Raw genomic sequence first — 20,931 nt, 5'->3', positions numbered from 1 at the left:
GGCGGTAGTTGGGTCTATTTATGCTGGCGATGTACGGAGGGTGTGATTACGGTGGAGGGAAGGGCTGTAAATCGTGGTAAATATTTTCGGGTTTTTAGTTTTAACCACGGTTAAAAAAAGGGCGCAGGCAGCTTGTTTACACGTGAGGGTGGAAAAAGGAGATTTTGCTGTGTTGCCTAGCGTGGTAGACTTTCGGCTTTTCTTGATGACGTTTGGGTTAGCGGCACGTGCGCTGTTCGTCACGTGCAGAGGTTGCGTTTTCCATTTCCTTTCTCTTTTCACCACTCGCTTCGCGAATTTTAAACCGCGTGTGGTTTCACTGTTTTGGCAGCTTCCTGGAACCTTTCCTCCCAATTGCCGAAACTGCCCCCCCCCCCCCCCCAATCAAATAATTCTCCAATTCATTCATTAACTCGTACTTTGTCAACCTTAATTCGAGCTTATCATAATCACCCTTATTAGCTTAAATTCTTACTTATAAGTTTAAAATCTATAACATTCGATCATGCCTAATTGTGTGATATTCTCATTACACTATTCTTTCACTTTTTTTAAAAAGAAAATTAACTCACTTTGATTCGAACCTATCTCAAATTTAGTATTTTTTATATAAAATCTCACATTAATGAAAATTAACTAAATGCTTATAATTCATAAAACATACTTATCAACTGGAATAAGATTTTTATTTATAAGGTCAAGATCTATCACATTTCTTACTAGTATGAATTTCATAAGATAATGATTTGGATCCAAGGATTATTAGTTCAACAATATTTTAAATTTAAAATTATATAACTTTAAAAAGCTTAAACTCTTGTTCCTAGTAATGATTAAACCCTTATCCTTAGTCTAATTAACCAAATGCTTTGTGTGCTTTGATACATAGTGTTAAAAATGTACTACTATAAAAAAATTACAATTAATTATTCTCAATAATAATTTCTTTTTTAATTCCATATTTCAAGGGTTAAAGTGACACAACCCCTTGTGTGTTTTTGTTGCAATGATCCAAAGTTAAAGGACCTTAAAAATGTACTTCAAAAGTAGGAGTGCATGATTATCTATAACAATCTCATAGTATTTCTTTTCTTATTTCCATATTTTGCGGGATAAAGTTTAAAAAATAAAATAAAAATCGGACACGATTATTTTCATTGAAATGATTAATGTTTGTGTACTTGATGTAGCAATTTTTAATCTTGAACTATGAATCGTTTTAACCTTTTTATTTCCCCGTTGTGAATAACTCATTCAATATGTTTTAAATAATTCAGTGTGGAACTAAGAAAGTAGCTCTAACCATATTGCTTCCATATATATATATATATATTTATTTATTTATATTTATTTATTTATTTATCTTTTGACTTTGAATATAGAAACGAATGAAGACTGTGAAACCTTTGAATGTTAGTTGTAGATTTAACAGTTATAGTAGTGTGTTGGTTTCAGTGAATTAAATTTCTAGTTACATTATTGAGGTAGGCATTGAAGTCTTTGTGTAAATGGTTGGACAATGATTTGGCAAGGTTTTAAATAGTACTGTATCAGAACAAGTCTTTAATATTAATAAAAAATTAATTAACATCAAATTTAATATCAATTAATATTTTATATTCACATGACATACTATCGAACAAGGCGAACAAGGCGAACAAAGGTAGCTAATATTTAGAGCAGAAGTTACGAGCCGTACCCTTCTGAAGGACATTCAGAAAATGGAAATTGCGAATGATCCACTGGAATTCAAAGCATAGTAGGGTCCCAAAAGAAGTGTTGCTACCTTATTTCGAACGAGAAGAATTTAGGAGACAAAACCTCCCCATCTTAACTGCAATTTTCAGAGAACATACTTCTGTTTTTCGTTTTGCTCAGGCAACATTTTCAACTACCTTATATGCCTTGAAATGCTAATGTTTAAGAACATTGGGATATCTTTTTTTTCTCCAATTAATAGAAGAAAAGCTTTAGCCAGAATAAAAACAATGCATGCATGACATGCCAGCGAGGTTGGGAGCAAAGCCTGGGGTTTGCAACAGTTTGGGGCTGAGGAGGGCCTGAAGAGGTCCCAACCCCTTTGATGGGACTCTGGGGTCCCATTGAAAGGAACAAGTCCCTAAAAGCCTAACATGATTTCTGATTTATATTTCAATCTCCATTTTCATTACTTGGGGACTAGTTGTATAGGCGAAAATTTTGAAATTGATGAAGAACAAAAAAAAAGGGCCCATGATGAGTTTAGAAGGGAATTGGGTGCCTTGGAAAAGGCCAGCATAAAGTGCAGCAAGTGGGAGCTGCTGTGCCTCTGCATAAGATTTGAGAATTCTTCCCAAAAAAAAAAAAAAACCTGAAGCTAAAACGTTTAACACCCTCATTCGGGGGGAATCTGCTCCTGGTGTCAAGATGGCAAAACCTGATTTATCCCCATGAAAAAGAAGAAATGAGTATGCAGATAAAGTCTGAAATTGAAATGGTCCACAAATTCAAGTGTAAGCAGGGAAAAAACTGTGAATGATGGCAGGCATGGCAGATCTGGTTTTAGATTGGAAAAACCAAAAGAGTGTGTGCTATTAATGGATTTTTGGAGGCAGGAGTAGCTCATCTGTTAAAGAAACCAATCATGTCATGTTGATTTTCATGATCAAAAACAGCAGAGAAACCAATAATTATACTATTGGAAGATCTAACCATATGCTGTGGGGTTTAGACAAAATGATCTATAATTAAGGTTTGATTTGATGTTTGAATGAAAAATGACAAAGGCCCAAAACTCTAAAAAAACCCATAGATTTTGGAGAAAAAAAAAAATCAAGCATCCAAGATCTCATGTAAATTGGTAAATCCCACTAAGCAGATTTTGTGGGTTGGGGGGATCTAACTCCTTTCTTTCTTTTGATATAGTTTTTTGGCATTTTCCTCCCAATTCCTCTCCCTCTTCACAGGATTAATACCCAAGTTGTCCACAATTATTGAAGACCTTCCAAAAAAAAAAAAGTTTAACCTTAAACTCAAAGTTATCACTGAGATTACAAAGAAGATTTGGCATGAAATGCTGTGAAATGTGCTGGCCACTTGACTTGCATTAAAGATTTCCAGGTAATATTAGTACTAAGGATCTCCTTTTTCTAATCTAAAAAATCCAAATTTTCAACTATGTCTGTTTCCTATCTTCTTGCCCATCCCTGTATCAATATGCTATAAAATTTTAAAGAAGGAATCTGTTTTCCAGGGAATAAGACAACAATGGAAAACACACAGTAAATTAATAGGGTAACAAGCTCTAATTCATGTCCTCTTCCATCCTTTTTATTAATCTTATCACAACCTCTGCTATTTGATTTGTCTTGTCATGGATTCTCATGACAGTATCAGACTATGTTAATTAATAAATGGTAATAAATTCCTTTATTAACAACTAAATTCCAATACAGATATATATACACGTATTCTTTTTGTTCCTAAATATTTGGTTTTTTTAAAAAAAAATTATTGAAATTAAGGTAAAAATTTTGATTTTGATGTATTTTATACTAGAATTTACAAAAAAATCTATAAACAAAAAAAATTGGACCAAAGTAATATTATTTTTCTCGTCCTCTAATCTTATTATAGGGTTCCTCATTAACAAAGTTCATAAAGTTAATGTCAGCTTCTAGAAATTAAGGATAAACCATTTTTAATTATGATAATAATTATAGATAATTAAACTCCATAAAAAATATATATGATGATTTCTAGGAAGTATCAGAATGAGAAAGAGAGAGGTAAACACTGCACCAATATTCCCGGTGTTTTGATAGGCCGACAATCGGACAAAATATGTTCACTCAGACAACTTCCTCTTCAACATGAAATAAATTAATCAAACATTAGTTGAAAATCATGACATCAACCTTAATATAATACTAACTTTCTTGGTATTAGATTTGCATTATGATAATAATTTAGTACAAAAACTGAGGGTTTGAACATAAGGACTGTAGCAAGAACAACCCAAAAATAGAAATGCAAAAATATATAAAAAAATAAAAAAAATTAATTGTGGGGAATCCGAGCCTGATGTCTCACTTATAGCTGTTCTCATCTGCTTCAATTTTTTAGTTACATAATATTTAGTGGTTACACATCTAACTGCTAGATTCGGTCTCACATTCAGCACTTTAATATATTAGTCTGGGTTTAAGCACATTCACTCATGTGATTATATCAGGAGATTTTTAATAAATCTTTATAAATCTATTTAAACACAATTAACATAATTGATTTACACAAATCAATATAGTAATTTGATTAACTAACTAAGTTAAGCATTTAAACCGTTAAAGACACGTAATTATCATGTCTTAAACGTATAAACACAATTTATATATGTAGCATAATAACTCTATTGTTAACTGACATTTGTGTTCAAAATTATTAAATTTAGCTAGAATTGCTAGGGTTTATTTCATCGAAGAATGAACTTATTATTAATAAGCTTTGGTGTATAAATTAATTTGTACTATATGATTGGGAATCATATATGATCACTATAAATTTCTTTAACATGAAGAATTGGTCCTCTCACTTTGATTGAGCTAGAAGCAAAGTTGCTTGGCCACGATTTCTTTAATAATTAAGCAGCAGCATATGATCACTAACACACTGCTTCTAAAAGAATATTCAGGGTTTGGCTGCATGGGGACATACTACAAACATCTCTCTTTTTCTTTTCTCTCGACTTTCTCTTTTCCCATGTGATAAAAAATAATCGAACCAATCGAACTGATCATATCCATGAAATATTTATATTATATTTATATCTATATCTCATCAAAATGGAAAAAAAAAAGAACAAATGATGGTCTTATTGTATTTTGATTGACAATTAATCTCTGAATTAAAATGGAGCTACTGACTGAGTAGTCTATGTCCCATGGTCCCAAGTTCTGAGGGTGCATGTATATGATGTCGATGTTTTATTTTTTTCTCCCATTCTCATGTTTCTGAGAAATTAAATCAATGTTCCTAATTAAAAAGAAATGCTTGCACAGCTCACTTTGTCACGTCAATGACATGAAAGGTATAGTACTTGGATTACTTGTTCATGTAACAATTCCCTGGTGATGGTTCAGCAGAACAGGCAAGCCAAATTATGCATAGGATTTCAAGCTGTTTCCCCCTTCTTTTCCCTCTCTATCATTCATGGATGGAGCAAGAGCCTGTGATAAAGACAAGTAAATCGACAGGCCCTTGTCTTGGTTGCCAGAGAACTGAATTCTGTTACAAAATCTCATATAAAACAAGTGAAGAAGGGATGTTGATTTTGTAAATGTGAATATTGTACATTTTAATAAATTAGTTTTAAAAAAAAGAACTTGAGATAAGGATAAGTAAATTTACGGATTTTTTTTCAAATTGTTAAAAAATTGAATTCTAATATACGAAATTTTATATGAAATGAGTGAAAAAGATATTTTGAATATATAAAGATGAACATTACACATCACAATAGATTCACTATTTGAAAAGAAAGTAAGAGTTTGAAGTAAAGACAAATAAATCCACAGACCATTCCCCTAATAATTAGAAAAATGAATTTTAATACGTGTTAATGTTTAGAAATTTAATATCGAAATGTAAAAAGAAGATTTTGAATTTATAAATATGAACACTATACGTCTCAATAGATTAATTTTTTCTTTAAATTAGGATCCTGTGATACTATCGATGATGATAAATTATAATTAATTAAGGATTGATGAAGGGAATTAGCATAAAGTAGAAGTATGATGGACATGAAAGCAACGGGAATCGAAATGAACGAACAAAGAATAGACAGGAAATTTAAGGGCACATGGGCTTGAAGTTAAGGGCTTAATAAACCAACCCGGGAACAAAGAGAGGGGCAGCTGAAAGTTGGTGGTCGGGCGATCCCCAAGCCTTGATGGGAACCTCACTCGCATCTTCGGAACATTGCTTTCAATTCTCTCCCAATGATATTTATTTTTTGTGTGTAGCATTCTCTAACTATATGTAATTCAAAGTACATTTAAAACTAAAAGCATCTTTAATTGTGAGAAAAATAAAAAAGACCAACACCCGACAAAGTAAGGCATCCATGGACTTTATGATAAAATCTTTTAAAGGAACACGAAGAATTAAGGCCCTTTTGTTTTTGAACACAAATGAAATTTATGTCATTGTCTAAGAAATAATTCTTTTTTTCTCTTTTATATGGATGAGAGTTAAAGGCTATTATGATTTCCTTCTATCCTTATCCGTGTTGATACGTTTTAAAAGTTTGAAGATTTCAATTGAATAGTATTTTTGGAGTTATTACTATTATTGTTGTTATTGTTATCATTATTGATTTTTTTTAGATGTTTTTGTATAATTTTCATTAAAGATGTACATTCGATTAGTTCGATTTGAAAATTTTAAAAATAATTAAAATAATCAAAATATATCTTGAAAACAAAAAAAAAATAAAATGAACTATGCTGGTTGGTTCGATCGGTTTTTTTTTAATCTTAATTTTTCTTAGTTCTTATTGTTTTCTTATTATTTAAAAAATTTCAAGATTTCAATTGAAGAGTATTTTTAGAGGTATTATTGTTAACCTTATTGACTACTTTTCAAAACTTTTATATAATTTCCATTAAGGATGTACATTCAATCAATTCAATTCGAAAAAATTTTAAAAATGAAATTAATCAAACAAATCAAATTATCATAAAATTATGCTGATTAGTTGTATCTGAGTAATTAATTAATTAATTAATATATAATTTTTTTATTTAAAGAATAGAGTTCAATCTCTATCTTCTCAATTCAGAAAAACCAAAACTATGTCGACCAGTTTGGCAGAATCTAGGCAACTCTAGACTTTTCCCTATTTCTTAGTTTTCCTTGTCATTAAGTAATGGATTGAGAACAAGATAGGCTAGGCCCAGGCGAGCCAGTCTGAGCAATGAAATGAGCCCGAACCTTGGTCATGTTGCTCTGGTCCGGCCCTCTGGCAGAGCCATCGGCTTCGAAATGTTTGCTCGTAAGCCTGTCAATAGAAAATCATTGGGCTGATTAGGAACTAGAAAGAGCATTACTCCGAGAGAATCCGTGCGGTATCAAGAGCGCGGCGAAACGATTTTCACGAGAAGTTTACATTTATATATCACGAAAATCATTAATCGGGAAAACTTGTTTGATTCAACCACCTTGGGGAAAAGTTTGATACTATAATATTATTCTAAGTCTGAAACGGTCTGCCAAAATAGGGTGCTTGGCTTCTGTAGCATTCATCAGTCTCTTACAGACACGCACATACCCCTCGTATAAAGAGAAAAAGAAGATAATTTCCTTTCAAGAAACTGCTGATTCCTCTCTAACCATCATCTCATCTGTGCTTACAAAACCCCATTTTGTTTCACTAAAACAACTCGAGTGTGGGTGTGTTAACTCATTTAGCGTGAGTGAAGGAGGTTTAGCTAAGGTAAAGATGCACCCACCCATGAGAAAGGTAGCAGCTTTGGTTTTAAACTGCCTCTTGTTGATGGGGTGCTATCTGGGTATGTTTTCTTTTTCATATATACTATACTTCTAGTTTCTTGTTGGTTGTTGCTTCTAGTTTGTTGGTTCAGAGTTGATTTCTTTCTATTACTTCACGTTGGCCTCTGCTTTTCTTTTCTTCTATCCGTTTCATGATTCTTGGCGTGTCCAAATCTTCTTGGTTCCTTTGCTGAGATCTTCTTGTTCTGAAACCTTGCGGTTGCAGCTTCCTGGTGGAGACAGTAATGGCATAGTGCTGTTTCTCTTTCTCAGTAAAAATAACGTAGTTTTTAATCCTAAAGACTACGAGACTAAGATTGGAGTAGCATTGTTTTCTCCTTTCTTTTTCTTGATTAGTGGAAATGGGGAACATCCTGTTATTTACTAATCTTCTTTGTTTACGTTAATTGGATGATCATCTTGCTTCTTTTGCTCTAAAGCTAGGCCTTGTCTTCATGCTTAATTCTCTCCATCATGACCTCTGAAAAATGATTGTGACTTGACAAAACAAACCTCATTTAATAATTATAATGATGGCATTGTCTGTCTTTTTGCTGCCTTTGTAGTTTATGCCTGATTAAACTGAGAATCCTAATTCATATTTATCATTAAGCACAGCATGTTTACCACTTGAGGATTAAAACTGAAGCAGTGCCTAGATCAGAATTTGATTACTGCAACTTTGCTTAACGTGTTTGAGTTGTGCTCAGACTGCAGCTGATTCCCACCTTAGCATCTGAAGGGTGGAATCAAGACTTGTAAAATATTAGTTTTTCTCTTTTAGGAGCAAAGATGTTCGCAGCAATTTTCTGTGCCATTTTATAACCATTGATACCATCGTTGATTAGTTTACTCAGCTACTAATCTGCTTTGTTCTGTTTGTGTCTCAATTCTTTGCAATTGTAGTCCCAACAATGGAATTGTCTGTGCAAGAGAAGGCAGAAGCAGCGATTCCGGTCACAACACTTTCACCTCCAGAAGGCAACACAACTTTCCTTGATGGTACAACATGGTGTGTGGCCCTGGCCGGGGTTTCCCAGATTGATTTGCAGAATGCATTAGATTGGGCATGTGGTCTGGGAATGGCTGATTGCAAGGCAATCCAAGAGGGAGGACAATGCTATGAACCTGACACCCTCGTGTCTCATGCCTCCTATGCCTTCAATAACTATTACCAACAGAATGGCAATTCTGATATTGCTTGCAATTTCGGAGGAACTGCCACTTTAACAAAAAAAAACCCCAGTAAGCAATTCCTTCACGTTACATTAAACCCCCTCCCCCTCTGGTTATTAATTAATTTTCACAGACTGGTATATCCTTTGAACAGAGTATAACATGTTTCCAATGAAAGAAAGAAAATCTATATCCAGTTTGGTTTCTTTTCTTTTGAGGGAATATCCTGATTTCTGAAATCATAAATAGCATATATAGCTTGAAAGGCGTCATTGTTTCCGTCATTAGTTTTAATGTACATGGAAAATTGACAGTTGTAGTTAGGATTTGTGTCCATAGTTCTTCGAAGTTGTCCTTCAGGAATTGCTCCAAAGTGATTCTTTTTGGTTATAAACAAAATATTGTTCAACATGCAAATACATTGCATATATCCCTGACTTCCAAGTTTGCTCATGCTATCTGCAGGTTATGGAAAGTGCCTCTATTCTGCACCAGGGTACGAATGTTCATCCTGTACATTGTTCATTTTCTTGTATACTTTGCAGGGTTCTGGATGTTGAGTATATGCAATGTGATTTCTTTTTTGTTGTGGTTTTGCAGATCTGTTGGCTCTGCAGCACCACCTCCTTTGTCCAAATACCAGTCATGCTTTTTATGGTGGGAAATTGTCGGGGTTTTACTGCTTTTGTACAAGGGAAGCTGATGCAAGGTTGATCTTTGCCCTTACTTGCACTTGAAGCTTGAATGATCTTTGCCCGTTTTTTGTTGAAATATGGTTGAAATGCTTAAAAATGTAAAGGCAGATGGATTAAGAGCATAATCAGAGTTAGAGGATTCCTATCTTTGTAATTGGTTTAGGAATCTAATTTTTATCTATTTATTACTATAGTTTTTGTTGTTCATACCATGTAGGCATGCTGGTCCATATATATACTAGTATATTGTTCTAAATTTGTGAAAAAAAGAAGAAGACCAACAGCCTAAAATATCGAGCCTCCTGTCCTGTGTCCTGGACCAGAGATTTTCGTGAGAAATTGAGAGACGATATAGAAAAGAGAAATGAATCAAGGAAAGGAGGATTAATGGATGAATACTACAGTCTAGCAAGGTTAAGTAAAGAACTAACAAGGGAGGAACCAAAAGCAGAAGGAAAAGTGAGTGAAATCCTGACAGAAGGAAGAAAGTGGGCCACAAGTTCACTACAGTATCTCTGTCATAGGCTGATAGCTTTTGTCCTTTGTCTGAAACCCATTTGCTTGGGGCAGTGCTCGTAGCAGTTGGCACGCATGAATGTCAATTGTGTCATCAGGTCGGCGTCTGTCAACCATGAAAGCCATGGCTTTTCAGTTTAATTTTTTCCCATTTACCGTAAGGATTAAGGGCTTAAACCCCCCAAAAAAGATCTAAATCCAGCCCCTCGTTTTGTCTTTTTGGTTGCTATGATGCTCACTGTCACTGGCCTTTCTTAAATGAGAAATAAATGATGAATAGGGCATTTAACGAGTTGTGTGTAAGTTTTTAATAAATTTAAATAATATTTTTTAAAACTTTGATTAGTTCAAATTTGTTTTTCCAAATGTTTTAGAGGAAATTCAAAATCAAAATTAAGTGTTCTTTTAAAAGGAAAAGAATAAAATTTTATTTGATCGAGCAAAAAAAATGCTCTACATGAACTATAATTGAACTCAAACTTTTCCCTTCAAAATCAAGGCTAGGCAAATATTAACCATATAAACTATGAATTCCCTTAATATCATCATCATTCAATCCTTTAATTTGTCCAGGTTCAATAAATGGGAACATTATGGCCTGTTTGACGGTGGAATGTTTAAGTCCCAAAAGATGGCCGATTTCATGCAGGCCAACCGTGCCTATGTCAAACGCGCCAGGCTTGGCGCCCACCGTCCAGTTCTCATCCCCATCAAATATGTAACCTCCCGTCGGTTGGTGCGAAAGCATGAGCCAGGACTCCCCCCCGGGCCATCGAAAGAAACCCCATCCCCATGATTACGCCTCTGAAAACTGATTTTCAAATCAGCATTTTTATAATCCTGCACCAAGCTGAACTGGAACTTTGTCACCCAGGCCCACGTCGAGAAAGCCTGCGCAACGGGGGCCATGGCATCTGGTCGAGTTCCTGGACGGAAAGCGTACGTCAGTTTGGTCTTGGAAGGTGGCCATTTCGGTCTTCCATTGAAGAATGCATAACAAGGCACTGCATGAAAAGAGCTAGAGCCACTGTGGTTTCCGCCATTGATGATGTTGTCATCAGGCACCCCACATCGTGGCAGGTTCATGATCGATATGGTTTCAGCTTCCAAGGTTCCGGTGACCCTCAGGTTGAAATTGTGTTGGTAAGTCTTGATGGCATATCATTAAAGTTTATTTGGGGTCCTCCATGGTTAGGTTCGATAGAGCTCAAGTACCCGAATCTTCTAAGGTGCATTTTCAAGTCCCCGATGGCCTTAACCTTGTCACCCTTGCGACACCCCTCGAGCTGTTTCAGGAAGGCAAATGGTGATTGGTTCTCAGGATTTAGCTTGGCAAACACAGCGTGTGAAAACGAAGGAAGAAGGAAGAGAAAGGAAGCAGTTGCAAGGAGGGAAAACAACTTAGATTGCATGACTAAATTATTAAGAAAGTATAGCTAAAATGCTTGTCGTTGCTCATGGTTTTTCTTTTAGGTCCTTTTTATAGATATTTAACAAGAAAAAAATATGGTAAGTTTGCTTAATTTTGGTATAGAAGAACTTAATAAGGACCTGACATAAAATTAAACGGAGATATAAATTGTAATTAATGATTCAATAGAATGTAGTAATAAGCAATAAATCATGGTTACTAATTAAGTAGACTGACACATATGCATTGTATTGTTTATACCAGCTAATCTTTGAATCAAATTGGATGATCATTATGTAATATCTTTTATTCGTGGCAATATAAGTAAACATTTTAGGGATGAAGCTGGAGGGCCATATTATCACTTAATTACGATAATAACATTATTGGACAAATTTCTAACGAAATTGATTCCCTCGAAACTATATGGGATACATTGTTTCCAACCAAATCAATTAAGCGAAACACCTTGTAATTTTTGCAGTGAATGAGCAGCGCAGTGATTGGCAATGATTTTGGGGGCACATGAGATGATGAGGAAGATTGAGTGGCAAGTACGTAGTTGTGCTGTAGCTGGACTCCCACATGAATATTGCAACATGCAGTGCTGGTTTATCCTTATGGACTTTGGTCAAAATGAACTTCTACGAGAGAGAGAGAGAGAAAGAGAGCATGCATGACGTTTGAGAGTCGAGACTACAGCTGGTTTTGCTTGAACTCCCGTGCATGGAAATTGGGTTGTAAATTACACTTCACCGCCCATCAAAGGAACCAAAACAAATTGCACTGTTTTTAATTACTCCTGCTGTAAAAAAAACTTGCTAAACCCAAATATGAACTTAAATTTAAATAATATTTCAACACATTAGCATTGGATAACTTGGTAGAAATTCAATCTTATTGTTTTGGGTTTTGGAATTGAAATAGTGGTTAAAAGGCACGGGTATTCATTTTTCATAATCACAAATGAAATTCTTAATATTTCAATAAAGTCACATTATAATTTCAGTTATTAGAAAAAGACTGTTTATTAATAATAAAATATAAATATCATGACAAATACTTCAAAGTAAATAAATAAAGAGTTTAAATCTCATATCAAACAAATAAAAAAAATTTTAAACAAATGAATGCTGCATACCTTGTCAAGCTAATATTTTGAAAAAAAAAATAACAAGTGCGAGATTGTAATAATAGATTCTACGTACTTTATTTCTTATGATTAAAAAAAAGAATTATAAAAGAAATTTAGACATAGACAAGCAGGAAACAATTATGGTTGAGTTGTTCTTGTGATGTTATTTTGAAAAAATTAGAGTAATCAAAGTAAACCTATACTTGTATATATTAATATAGAATAACATCATATGATTTTGATCCTATTGTGTTGTCTTTCAAGAGATCAGAATAATTATTAATATGGACAATAGAAGACATTCATATTTCATATTAAGAGGTGATAAAATACTTCAACAAAGTCACACTATAATTCTAATTATAAAAAAAATTATTGTTTTAAAAGATAATAACTATAAATGTTAAGTAAAATGCTTAAAAAAGATAAATATTTTAATCTCATATCAAAACAGAAAAAAAAAAATCTTGAAAAGAATGAACACTAGTCAAGTGAATATTTTGACAAAAAAAGGGGTAACCATGCGAGATTCAAGATGGTAGGAGTAGATTTTTGGTATCTTGTTTCTTATAACTAGAAGAAAGAATTATGAAAGAATTATAAAGAATTTGGGCAGAGACAGGCCGGAAACAATTAATAAGTGGCCCTCTTCCCATGCATCTAGCATGTGGATCGTAAGCTGACCCTGCCACCTCCATGCTTTTCGCCCCCATTCCGGTTCCCATGCTAATTAAATTGAAGACTTCATCAAACAGGATCTTCATCTCTCTCTCTGTCTCTCTACAAAGAAATGAAAGAGTACATGCATCAAAGATTAACGTTACGGTAAAAAAATGATGTAGACAAAGCATAAACCCATCTCTTTTGAGTCAAACTTCTCACATCAATCCATATTTGTGTAATATGATCTTTGGGGTTATTTTTTATTTATATATTTGTTAATATTTAATATTATTTTGGATAAAATAGAACCGTAAAGATAGTACACACTAACAACCGTTACGGATAAATTTACACTGAATAAAGTATAGTTAAAATCCAAATTTATTAAGGGAAAATGGTTCAAGTAACGTCCCTCTGAGGAAGGTGTAAGGAAAGGCAAAGCAGGCCAACGGCCAATGGAAAATATTGTGAAAAGGTCAAACCATCAGAGCACTAATTGCGCAGGATTTACAAGCAAGAGCCAACCATATTCCCAGACCTAGCCAGCACCAAAGAAAATTCTCAATAGAATAAAAAAAAAATTTACAGACAGAGACAAGGATTAGATCAGCAAAAGTCAAGAACGGGAGAAGAAGAAAAGGGGAGAGTGCAAAAGCAGTCTCTCTTTTTGGATCCCTCAACCTCATAATAGGACATAGAAATACTCATTGTTCCCTCTTTTATTATAAAGTTTTGACCCTTTTGCTTTCAATTTGTTTTTCCCTCTTTTGAAAGATCTTAGATTTTTCTCTCCCATTTCTTCGAGATGATCAGCCGTGGCGGTAGAGCATATTCATCTCCTGAGATAGCACGTCCTTCCTCTAGTGATTACCACCATGTTGAAGGTCAAGACTTCACTTTCGAAGGTAACCTTTTGAGCCTAGTGCTTGTCAGGCTCGTTTAATCATTGATTGTTTGCATGAATTTTCTTTGGTTTTTTTGCCATGATTAGGGATTGCTGCAAACGTGAAGCTACTTCTGAAGTTGATCCACGAGCAAAGCCAGGCGAGCAATGGGGATCAAGATGGTCGCAGAACGCAAAGGGTGGCTGGGATGATCAGCATTCTGGACGATGTTAAATCCCGGATCCAAAAATATTCACCACCTGTTGGCAGCCCTTTGAAGGAGTTCAGGCGGTGCAACACAGATCTCAGGCCTCATCGTGCTCCCAGGGACAAGAAGTCTGGTGCGGATCTTGTGATAGATGAGAAAGAGAAATTGAGAAGAGAGCTGCATGCAAGCTCTGCTGCAAGGAAGAGCCTGGAAGCTATGTGTTCTAGCTTGGGAAAGGAGAAAGAAATCATGGCCTCGGAGCTTTCTCGAAAGGTTCAAGAATTGAATGGAATGGAGGAACTCATCAATGATCTTAAGGCACAGAATGAGACGTTGCTGGCTAAAGTGCAAGCTTGCGCTGCAGAGCATAGAGAGAAGAAGCATGCGGGAGATCAGACTCAAGGGGTCAATGCTGCCCTTCAAGAGCGAAACAAGGCACTTTCGGAGCAACTTTTGAAGTCCCTTGATGGGTATCGATCCTTGAAGAGAAAATATAAAGATGCAAAAGAGGAAAGCGTGGGGATTCAAACAACGATCGAGGAAATGGGGGTTGAAGTAGCAGCAGGGCTTGGTCGAGTACATGGACTCAAGCAGCGGTTGGCAGCAACAGAAGTAGGGGAAGCAGACATTGAGAGGGAAATTTCAGCACTGGAATGCATGTTCGAGAGTTTAAATGTTACGATTTCGAAGCACATGCAAAAGAAAAGCACCTGTAACTGAGATCAAAATGCTGGTATGGTGGCCATGTCTTCTATTCCAGCATAGGAAAGTTTTGGCAGATGCTTCAGTTCAAGATGACAAATCATATCTGTGAATATTTTGGTATTATTGCATTGATGTAGTTCAGTTTTCTAGCTTGAGCCCACAATCTCAGTAGTTGCATAAACCCAAAGTTTTGTTCCTTTTCCATCTCATCTTGGAATCCATATGTATTTCATGTTGCTTTTTTGAAAGCTCTTTGTGGAAATAACTTGACTCTACTAATCATATGACAGATTTATGTAAATTTCACTGTAATCTGCAAGCTTTCTCCATGAAGAACAATCCATAAGCTATAAATTTTGCATGATTTTATTTTGCCATATTCTGATAGAACAGTTCTAATTTTCACTCCCAACTAGTTAAAGAAAATTCATTGTAATGGATTCACAGAAAACAATTTCTACTTCTCTTACCTGTTACATTGCAAGAGTACACATTTACAGATGCAAAACTGTTTAGAGATTTTGCAATTTGCACGCAGAGATGGAGTTCAAAAGCCACGTATTGCTTAATGCTTTGGCTCCGGTTGAACTTGCCAGAGCTTCAGCATCAGACTGCCTGCGGCTTAAAATCATATGCTTCTTGCCTGGATCACATTTTTCAGGCAACTCAAGGCTGTAAATTATGAAGGTTGAAGATACAGGGGCTCCCTGATCACCTGAAATGGGTTTTCTATGCAGAATGGTGCCTCCTGCAGCAACTACAAGGTCTTGTAGATATCCCCTATAAGAAGGCTCAAAATCTCCCATCATGTAGAGCTTAGACCCATCGAAAAGCTTTGGGTGCTGCATGGAATGTTGTCAAATCAAAATCGTCAGAACAAAATCAAATAAGCAGGCAAGTTCAGTGACAGCATACACATGCACACATCATTTTCAGGATTCTTCAAGATGCCTGCCCTATATCTTATCTTTCAGAAACAAAATAAGAGCCAAACGTATTACGTAAATTTATGGTTTCCAGTAGATAAGACCAAAGAGTCTCACATCAATGGAAGGGTCAGGACTAGCATCGCCCATGAAGACTTAAAATTAAAAAAAAAATCACTCTAAATAATGGCTATAATAATATATTTGAACAGATCCAGAGGAACCGACCTTGTTCAGGAGCCTCAGCCTGCCAAGTTGAGGACCATCCCTGATTCCATGAACATCAAGAGTAATTTCATATTGCAACTCATCAACAGGTTTCATGGCTTTAATGCAAGCTTTGACCCCTGCAGAAATAGAAATTCAGAATGCAAGCAGCAGTTATAATACGCACATGCATTTATGCAAAGCTATTGCGTATGTATCACAGAATAGGCACTTTGGCTCACAAAAATTATAAACTTTAGAACTCAAGCAATTATATTCTCTTGATGCCGATAAAAAATACTAACAATTAATATTCAGTATCCACTTCCCCTCCAAGATACCCATTAAAGTTTTAAGAGTTCTTTTGCATGCTCCATTTTCATCTGTGGATGCAATGATATGGGTCACACTTGAATCCCATTTCTTCAACACTGTTAACCCAGATAATTTCTCAAATTCAGATATGATTTCCTGCAGTTCAAATAATTTAGAAAACTGTTAAGGAATTTCTTTCTGTGAAAGAACAAATGAAAAGCTAAATCCACCGGCCTTACCCTCTCTCCAACTGTAAGAGCTGAACAACAGAGAATCAATTTGTTGGGAGACCCACAAGGATTCCATTTCTTCTGCACACTGATGCCATTGGTTGTAGGAACTCGATTGTAGTGAATGGGAGAATGTCTGGAAACGAAACAAGAGTGAGAAGAAGGATCTAATGGAATTGTCATAGAGCATGAAGCAGTGGAGGAAGTTCATGAGGAATACTAAAAATAAACTAAATGAATCCTCTGCTTACCCTCTCAAAACACGTCTTTTTCTGCTTTCTTGAGATTCTGAATTTTCATTGGGCAACTTAGACGAGGCATGAAGAGGGCATAACACTACAAAGTTTTCCTATAGCAGGGATTCAAAAATAAATAAATAAATAAATAAACACATTAACAAGAGGCATTCTGCGTAAACTTTTCAATAAAAAAAGTACAGGAAGCTTTTCAATCAGCAAAACACTTACAGTGTCCCACCGGCATTCTGAGATTAATTTTGCACAAGGAACATGAAAACTCTTGCGGCAACTCTTTTCATAACAGCCCAACGCTGCACCTTTGAGTCCACAACAGGGGCATTTTATTTTTCGACTCCTGGATAATTCAGCTTCAAGGTTGATTGCCTTATCATTTTCAAAATAAACATTAGGTGCCCTGCAAATATTTTTCTGAAAAGTTATACTACAACAACATCAAAATTGTAAATTCGAAGAGTTAAGTTGGAGACAGTTTATTCCATAAAAATTCTTTTACCATTCAGTGCAGTTCTTGTGTGAATGTATGACCTTTGAGCCACCATTATAATCTAGAGGAACAGGCCTGCCATCATAATAATGAACCATCTGCCCTGAGGCCTGCAATTTTATTTAGCAAATAAGCTTGGGCACGTCAATAGAAGAGATAGGCATAGGCTGTTATAGTCATATCATTGTTAGGAGGAGGTATTTGACAAAACTAAGGACTAACCTCAGACTCTTCGGTAGAAAGACAGAAAGCACATTGTGTTTTATTTGTAACAGTCTCACATTTGCGCAAGGCCATTCCATTTGCAACAGGAAGCTTCTTTGCTGTTGAACCATCTGAAATTCCAACAGTAGGACTCCCTTGAACCTGTTCACTTAATCTCCCCATAGAAACATTGCTATTTCCTAGCTGATGGTCTTCAGCCAACCAATCTTTTGTGTCATCAGTAAAAGATAGTTTCATCTTTTTCTTACAACTTGTGTTTTTCTCGCTTTTCAAACTCAAAGCAGACTTTACTTCTCTAGCACGTTTGATCGATCCTTCACTTAACTGTTTGACACCATTGTCATTAGCTACAGGAATGGAAAAAGAGTTCTGTAGAATCATCTTTTCTTTTGTCTGGTTGTGTGCGGTTGAAACTTCTTCAGGGAAATCAACTATAGCTGAACTTGGTTTTTGTTTCTTTGACTTTGAACAAGATTTCTTTTGGCACGGGCCAGTGATCCTCCTGCAACTTTTTCCTGTCGTCAAATTCTCATATTCATCACCACATTTTTTCTTGCTGGCTCTGGTAGGCAACTTCTTAACCATTTGTGTGTCATCCTGGTTAGGAGTATCTGCATTTCCAGAGGCAGCAGAAACATATGTTGCTATTGGTTCAGTTTCATAGTGATCCAAACCAGCCACCTTATTTATCCTAGTCTTAGCCAAATAAGAATTGCCACTATTGTCAGCTGCTTGGTTTTGATTAAAACCATCAGATAATTTTCCTAGATCAGCATAATTTTTCCAAACAGGACTGGTAGTTCTTTCAGCAATCTTCTTTTGGGCAGTCTTTCTAGCTTTCCTACCTATTTGCCTGGATTTTTGATTCCTAATCTTATTACTAATAGCCTTGGTTCTGGAAGATGACATATTAGGCAGCATTTCTTCTGATGTATCATGTCTAGTTGTCATGCATGCGCCATTATTAATATAGGGTTCGACTGTATTTGCACCTTGTAGTGCTAGTTCATCAGTATCTGCAACCTGCATTTATTTGAAATTATAGTAAATCAGAATGACCAAAACATGATGAAAATTGCTTCAAAAATAAAGCATGCATAATAGCATTTTAGGTGGGGTATTTAATATTACCTGCATTTTAACAGGACTTGGAAGAAGTTCAGGGGAGCAAGCTCTCTGTGTCCATTCAAACATTTCGCTATCGAAGAAATTCACATGACCAGTGTTTCCCTGCACCTCCTCCTACATGGTTTTCAGGAAGATGTAAGAAAAATAATTTCAGGCCATTAAAAAATCATAGCCATTAAAAAGTTCAACTATCTGAGCATCTTCAGATGACACAGGACCTGCTCAAGTCAACAGTAAGTCATTGAAAAGTTGGAGATCTGAGGCAGCTAAGCATGACATAAGTTTAAGGTCTGAACCAATAAACAATTTCATATGCTTATAAATCAAAATCTCGATTATGAACAAAAAGGTAAGATACAGTTATTATTAAATACAAAACCATTTAGACAATTTCTGTAGATGATTCTAAAAATGTACTTAGCTAACACAGAGATGTGAGTACTTACTTTAGAGGAGCCTTCATCATCAGAATCCTTAATATCACTGAAAGAAGGAACTTCAGGTGGTGTTATATACGCAAATTGATCCCCATCAGTAAGCTGACTTGACTTCTCTACATCTTCCTCCCTCAACCAGAAAAAGGGTGCAAGTATTAATTCTTCCTTTTCTTTTAGAACGTAATTCTCCTTTTGAACTATCAAACTGCATTTAGATTCATCCTTGGTGCTTTCAGCCAATCCACGTCCAAGTTTTGCAGCCGACATTTGCATTTCTGTATGAGGATATTGTGGCACCTGAACCCTTTTGTTGGTAGGAAAAGAAGGCTTCACAGGAAGGGGATCAGAATTCACAGTTGTGGACTTATCCACCCTCGATCCTCTTCTTTTGGTCGCTCCCTGATCGTCCACTCTCTCACTACAATTGAGATCATTTTCAACTTGCTTTTCATCATCTGCAATACAAAAAAGCAAAGACTGACTGGAAAATTTCAAACTACATATAAGGTCAAAATATATTCCTGTCTATTCTTATGTCTTATCAAGAAAAGAAAATAAATCTTATGATAGCTTGTACTAAATGAATGTGTGCCTATATTACCTGATGGTCCATCCTGAGGCTGGTTCTGGGTGACAAAAATATTAATACCTGAAGCAATTTCCATGCTTTTATAAATGCTAACCAAGTTATCCATGTGAGGAGCCGGACGAACCTCTACAGCAAAAATAGAAAAGAATTGAGTTGAAAACAGCCAAGCAACTGAAGCTTGTAGATAAACTCAAGTTGACTGTAAGGTTTTGCTGCTTGCTTCTTGTTTCAACAAATTAAAGCAAAAACAAGTACTCATATAACTAAAATGTCACACCAATTCAACAGTATTGTTTGATTTTGCAGCAAAGAACATAAAAACCAACAACCAAACAGAGTGAAGTTGCTGGCCTCAATTGTCAACCAAACAGATAGCAGCAGTAATTATCAAACTTACTGACTAAGAACATAGAAACAATTAAAGGCATGCATATTCTAAAAGCACTGGAAAATCAAGAATGAAACATACCTCTGCGCTGGTAGGGCACTTTGCAAACAGGACAATTGGAACCTGATTTCATTGATTTCATGATACAGGCACTGTAAAAGACCAGAAAAAATTTCGATATCAGGGATTTTCTTTGTTCCATTTTCTCTGAAGTGTAAAGGGCTTATATAACTTACTTGCAGAATACGTGGTTGCATGTAAGTGAAACGGCAGAATTCAACAGACCCAAGCTGCGAAATAGATATTGTTTTAATAAAAAAAATTAAGAAAAATGAAAAAAAAAAACACGAAAGAGGATGAAGGGTTTGTCTGGGTTAATGAGAATATACCAAATGGGGCATTCGAGCTCTCTGCCCATTTTCTCCAGGTGACTTGGATCCCCCATTTTTGGGTCTTGATCAGGGAAATAATCGTTCCTTTCTTCTTGAGAGAGATAGATAGAGAGACAGAGAGAGAGAGAGAGGGAGTTAGCGACGGAAGGCAGACGAAACGAAAGATATGGATTATGGCGGAAGATTGTCTTGGAAGAAAGCGCAAAACTGAAATCTCAATTTTCGAATTTTTGAACCCGCCAAAGATTTCTCACCAGTTCGCGGCTGTATTTCAAAAAATGGGCTGGCCATTGTAAGGGACTCGGGAAACCCAAGCTAAAGGAGCGTTTGGGGAAGATGGGCTGGCTTTACAAGGTTTTGCCCAAGGGCCCAGACCCAAGTCCAAAATTCATTGGTGAGAGTATGTATTTGATCGTTTTGGTCAGTT

General features: G+C 35.7%; 3 protein-coding genes and 1 pseudogene across 3 annotated transcripts; 2 read left to right on the top strand and 2 right to left on the bottom strand.

Annotated features, from left to right (window-relative positions):
- Positions 1-7,215: 7,215 nt before the first annotated feature.
- On the top strand, positions 7,216-9,608 carry LOC110418496 (Carbohydrate-binding X8 domain superfamily protein). Its single transcript, XM_021431239.1, has 4 exons — positions 7,216-7,550; positions 8,437-8,775; positions 9,172-9,202; positions 9,307-9,608. The coding sequence occupies exons 1-4, from the start codon at positions 7,481-7,483 to the stop codon at positions 9,407-9,409; spliced, it is 543 nt and encodes a 180-aa protein (XP_021286914.1). The 5' UTR covers positions 7,216-7,480; the 3' UTR covers positions 9,410-9,608.
- An 820-nt stretch (positions 9,609-10,428) lies between these two features.
- Positions 10,429-11,329, bottom strand: LOC110418718 (metalloendoproteinase 1-like; annotated as a pseudogene).
- Positions 11,330-13,646: 2,317 nt separating this feature from the next.
- Positions 13,647-14,938, top strand: LOC110418713 (myosin heavy chain-like protein). Its single transcript, XM_021431514.2, has 2 exons — positions 13,647-14,031; positions 14,118-14,938. Exons 1-2 carry the CDS (start codon positions 13,932-13,934, stop codon positions 14,936-14,938), a joined length of 921 nt encoding a protein of 306 aa, XP_021287189.1. The 5' UTR covers positions 13,647-13,931.
- A 475-nt stretch (positions 14,939-15,413) lies between these two features.
- BRCA1 (breast cancer susceptibility1) lies at positions 15,414-20,698 on the bottom strand. Its single transcript, XM_021431513.2, has 14 exons — positions 20,502-20,698; positions 20,349-20,402; positions 20,194-20,264; positions 19,737-19,850; positions 19,145-19,590; positions 18,702-18,812; positions 17,568-18,593; positions 17,355-17,455; positions 17,069-17,255; positions 16,853-16,950; positions 16,611-16,737; positions 16,362-16,527; positions 16,078-16,196; positions 15,414-15,765 (listed from the first exon to the last, which is right to left on the bottom strand). The coding sequence occupies exons 1-14, from the start codon at positions 20,555-20,557 to the stop codon at positions 15,436-15,438; spliced, it is 3,006 nt and encodes a 1,001-aa protein (XP_021287188.1). The 5' UTR covers positions 20,558-20,698; the 3' UTR covers positions 15,414-15,435.
- Between the last annotated feature and the right edge of the window lie 233 nt (positions 20,699-20,931).

This window comes from Theobroma umbraticum, unplaced genomic scaffold, assembly GCF_002168275.2.
Source record: "Theobroma umbraticum cultivar Fairchild unplaced genomic scaffold, ASM216827v3 scaffold_50.0, whole genome shotgun sequence".
Lineage (NCBI taxonomy): Eukaryota > Viridiplantae > Streptophyta > Magnoliopsida > Malvales > Malvaceae > Theobroma > Theobroma umbraticum.
This window is presented reverse-complemented; position numbering and strand designations above follow the sequence as displayed.

What these genes read in the sequence shown, in the direction of transcription:
- LOC110418496 (XM_021431239.1), top strand. Translation starts at nt 7,481, where the DNA reads ATGCACCCACCCATGAGAAAGGTAGCAGCTTTGGTTTTAAACTGCCTC. An exon ending in GTTGATGGGGTGCTATCTGG is followed by an intron (nt 7,551 to 8,436) that starts GTATGTTTTCTT and finishes TTGCAATTGTAG; the next exon opens with TCCCAACAATGGAATTGTCT. An exon ending in TGCCTCTATTCTGCACCAGG is followed by an intron (nt 9,203 to 9,306) that starts GTACGAATGTTC and finishes GTGGTTTTGCAG; the next exon opens with ATCTGTTGGCTCTGCAGCAC.
- LOC110418713 (XM_021431514.2), top strand. Translation starts at nt 13,932, where the DNA reads ATGATCAGCCGTGGCGGTAGAGCATATTCATCTCCTGAGATAGCACGT. An exon ending in TCAAGACTTCACTTTCGAAG is followed by an intron (nt 14,032 to 14,117) that starts GTAACCTTTTGA and finishes TGCCATGATTAG; the next exon opens with GGATTGCTGCAAACGTGAAG.
- BRCA1 (XM_021431513.2), bottom strand. Translation starts at nt 20,557, where the DNA reads ATGGGGGATCCAAGTCACCTGGAGAAAATGGGCAGAGAGCTCGAATGC. An exon ending in CTCTTACAGTTGGAGAGAGG is followed by an intron (nt 16,528 to 16,610) that starts GTAAGGCCGGTG and finishes TTTGAACTGCAG; the next exon opens with GAAATCATATCTGAATTTGA. An exon ending in GGCTGAGGCTCCTGAACAAG is followed by an intron (nt 15,766 to 16,077) that starts GTCGGTTCCTCT and finishes CATTCCATGCAG; the next exon opens with CACCCAAAGCTTTTCGATGG.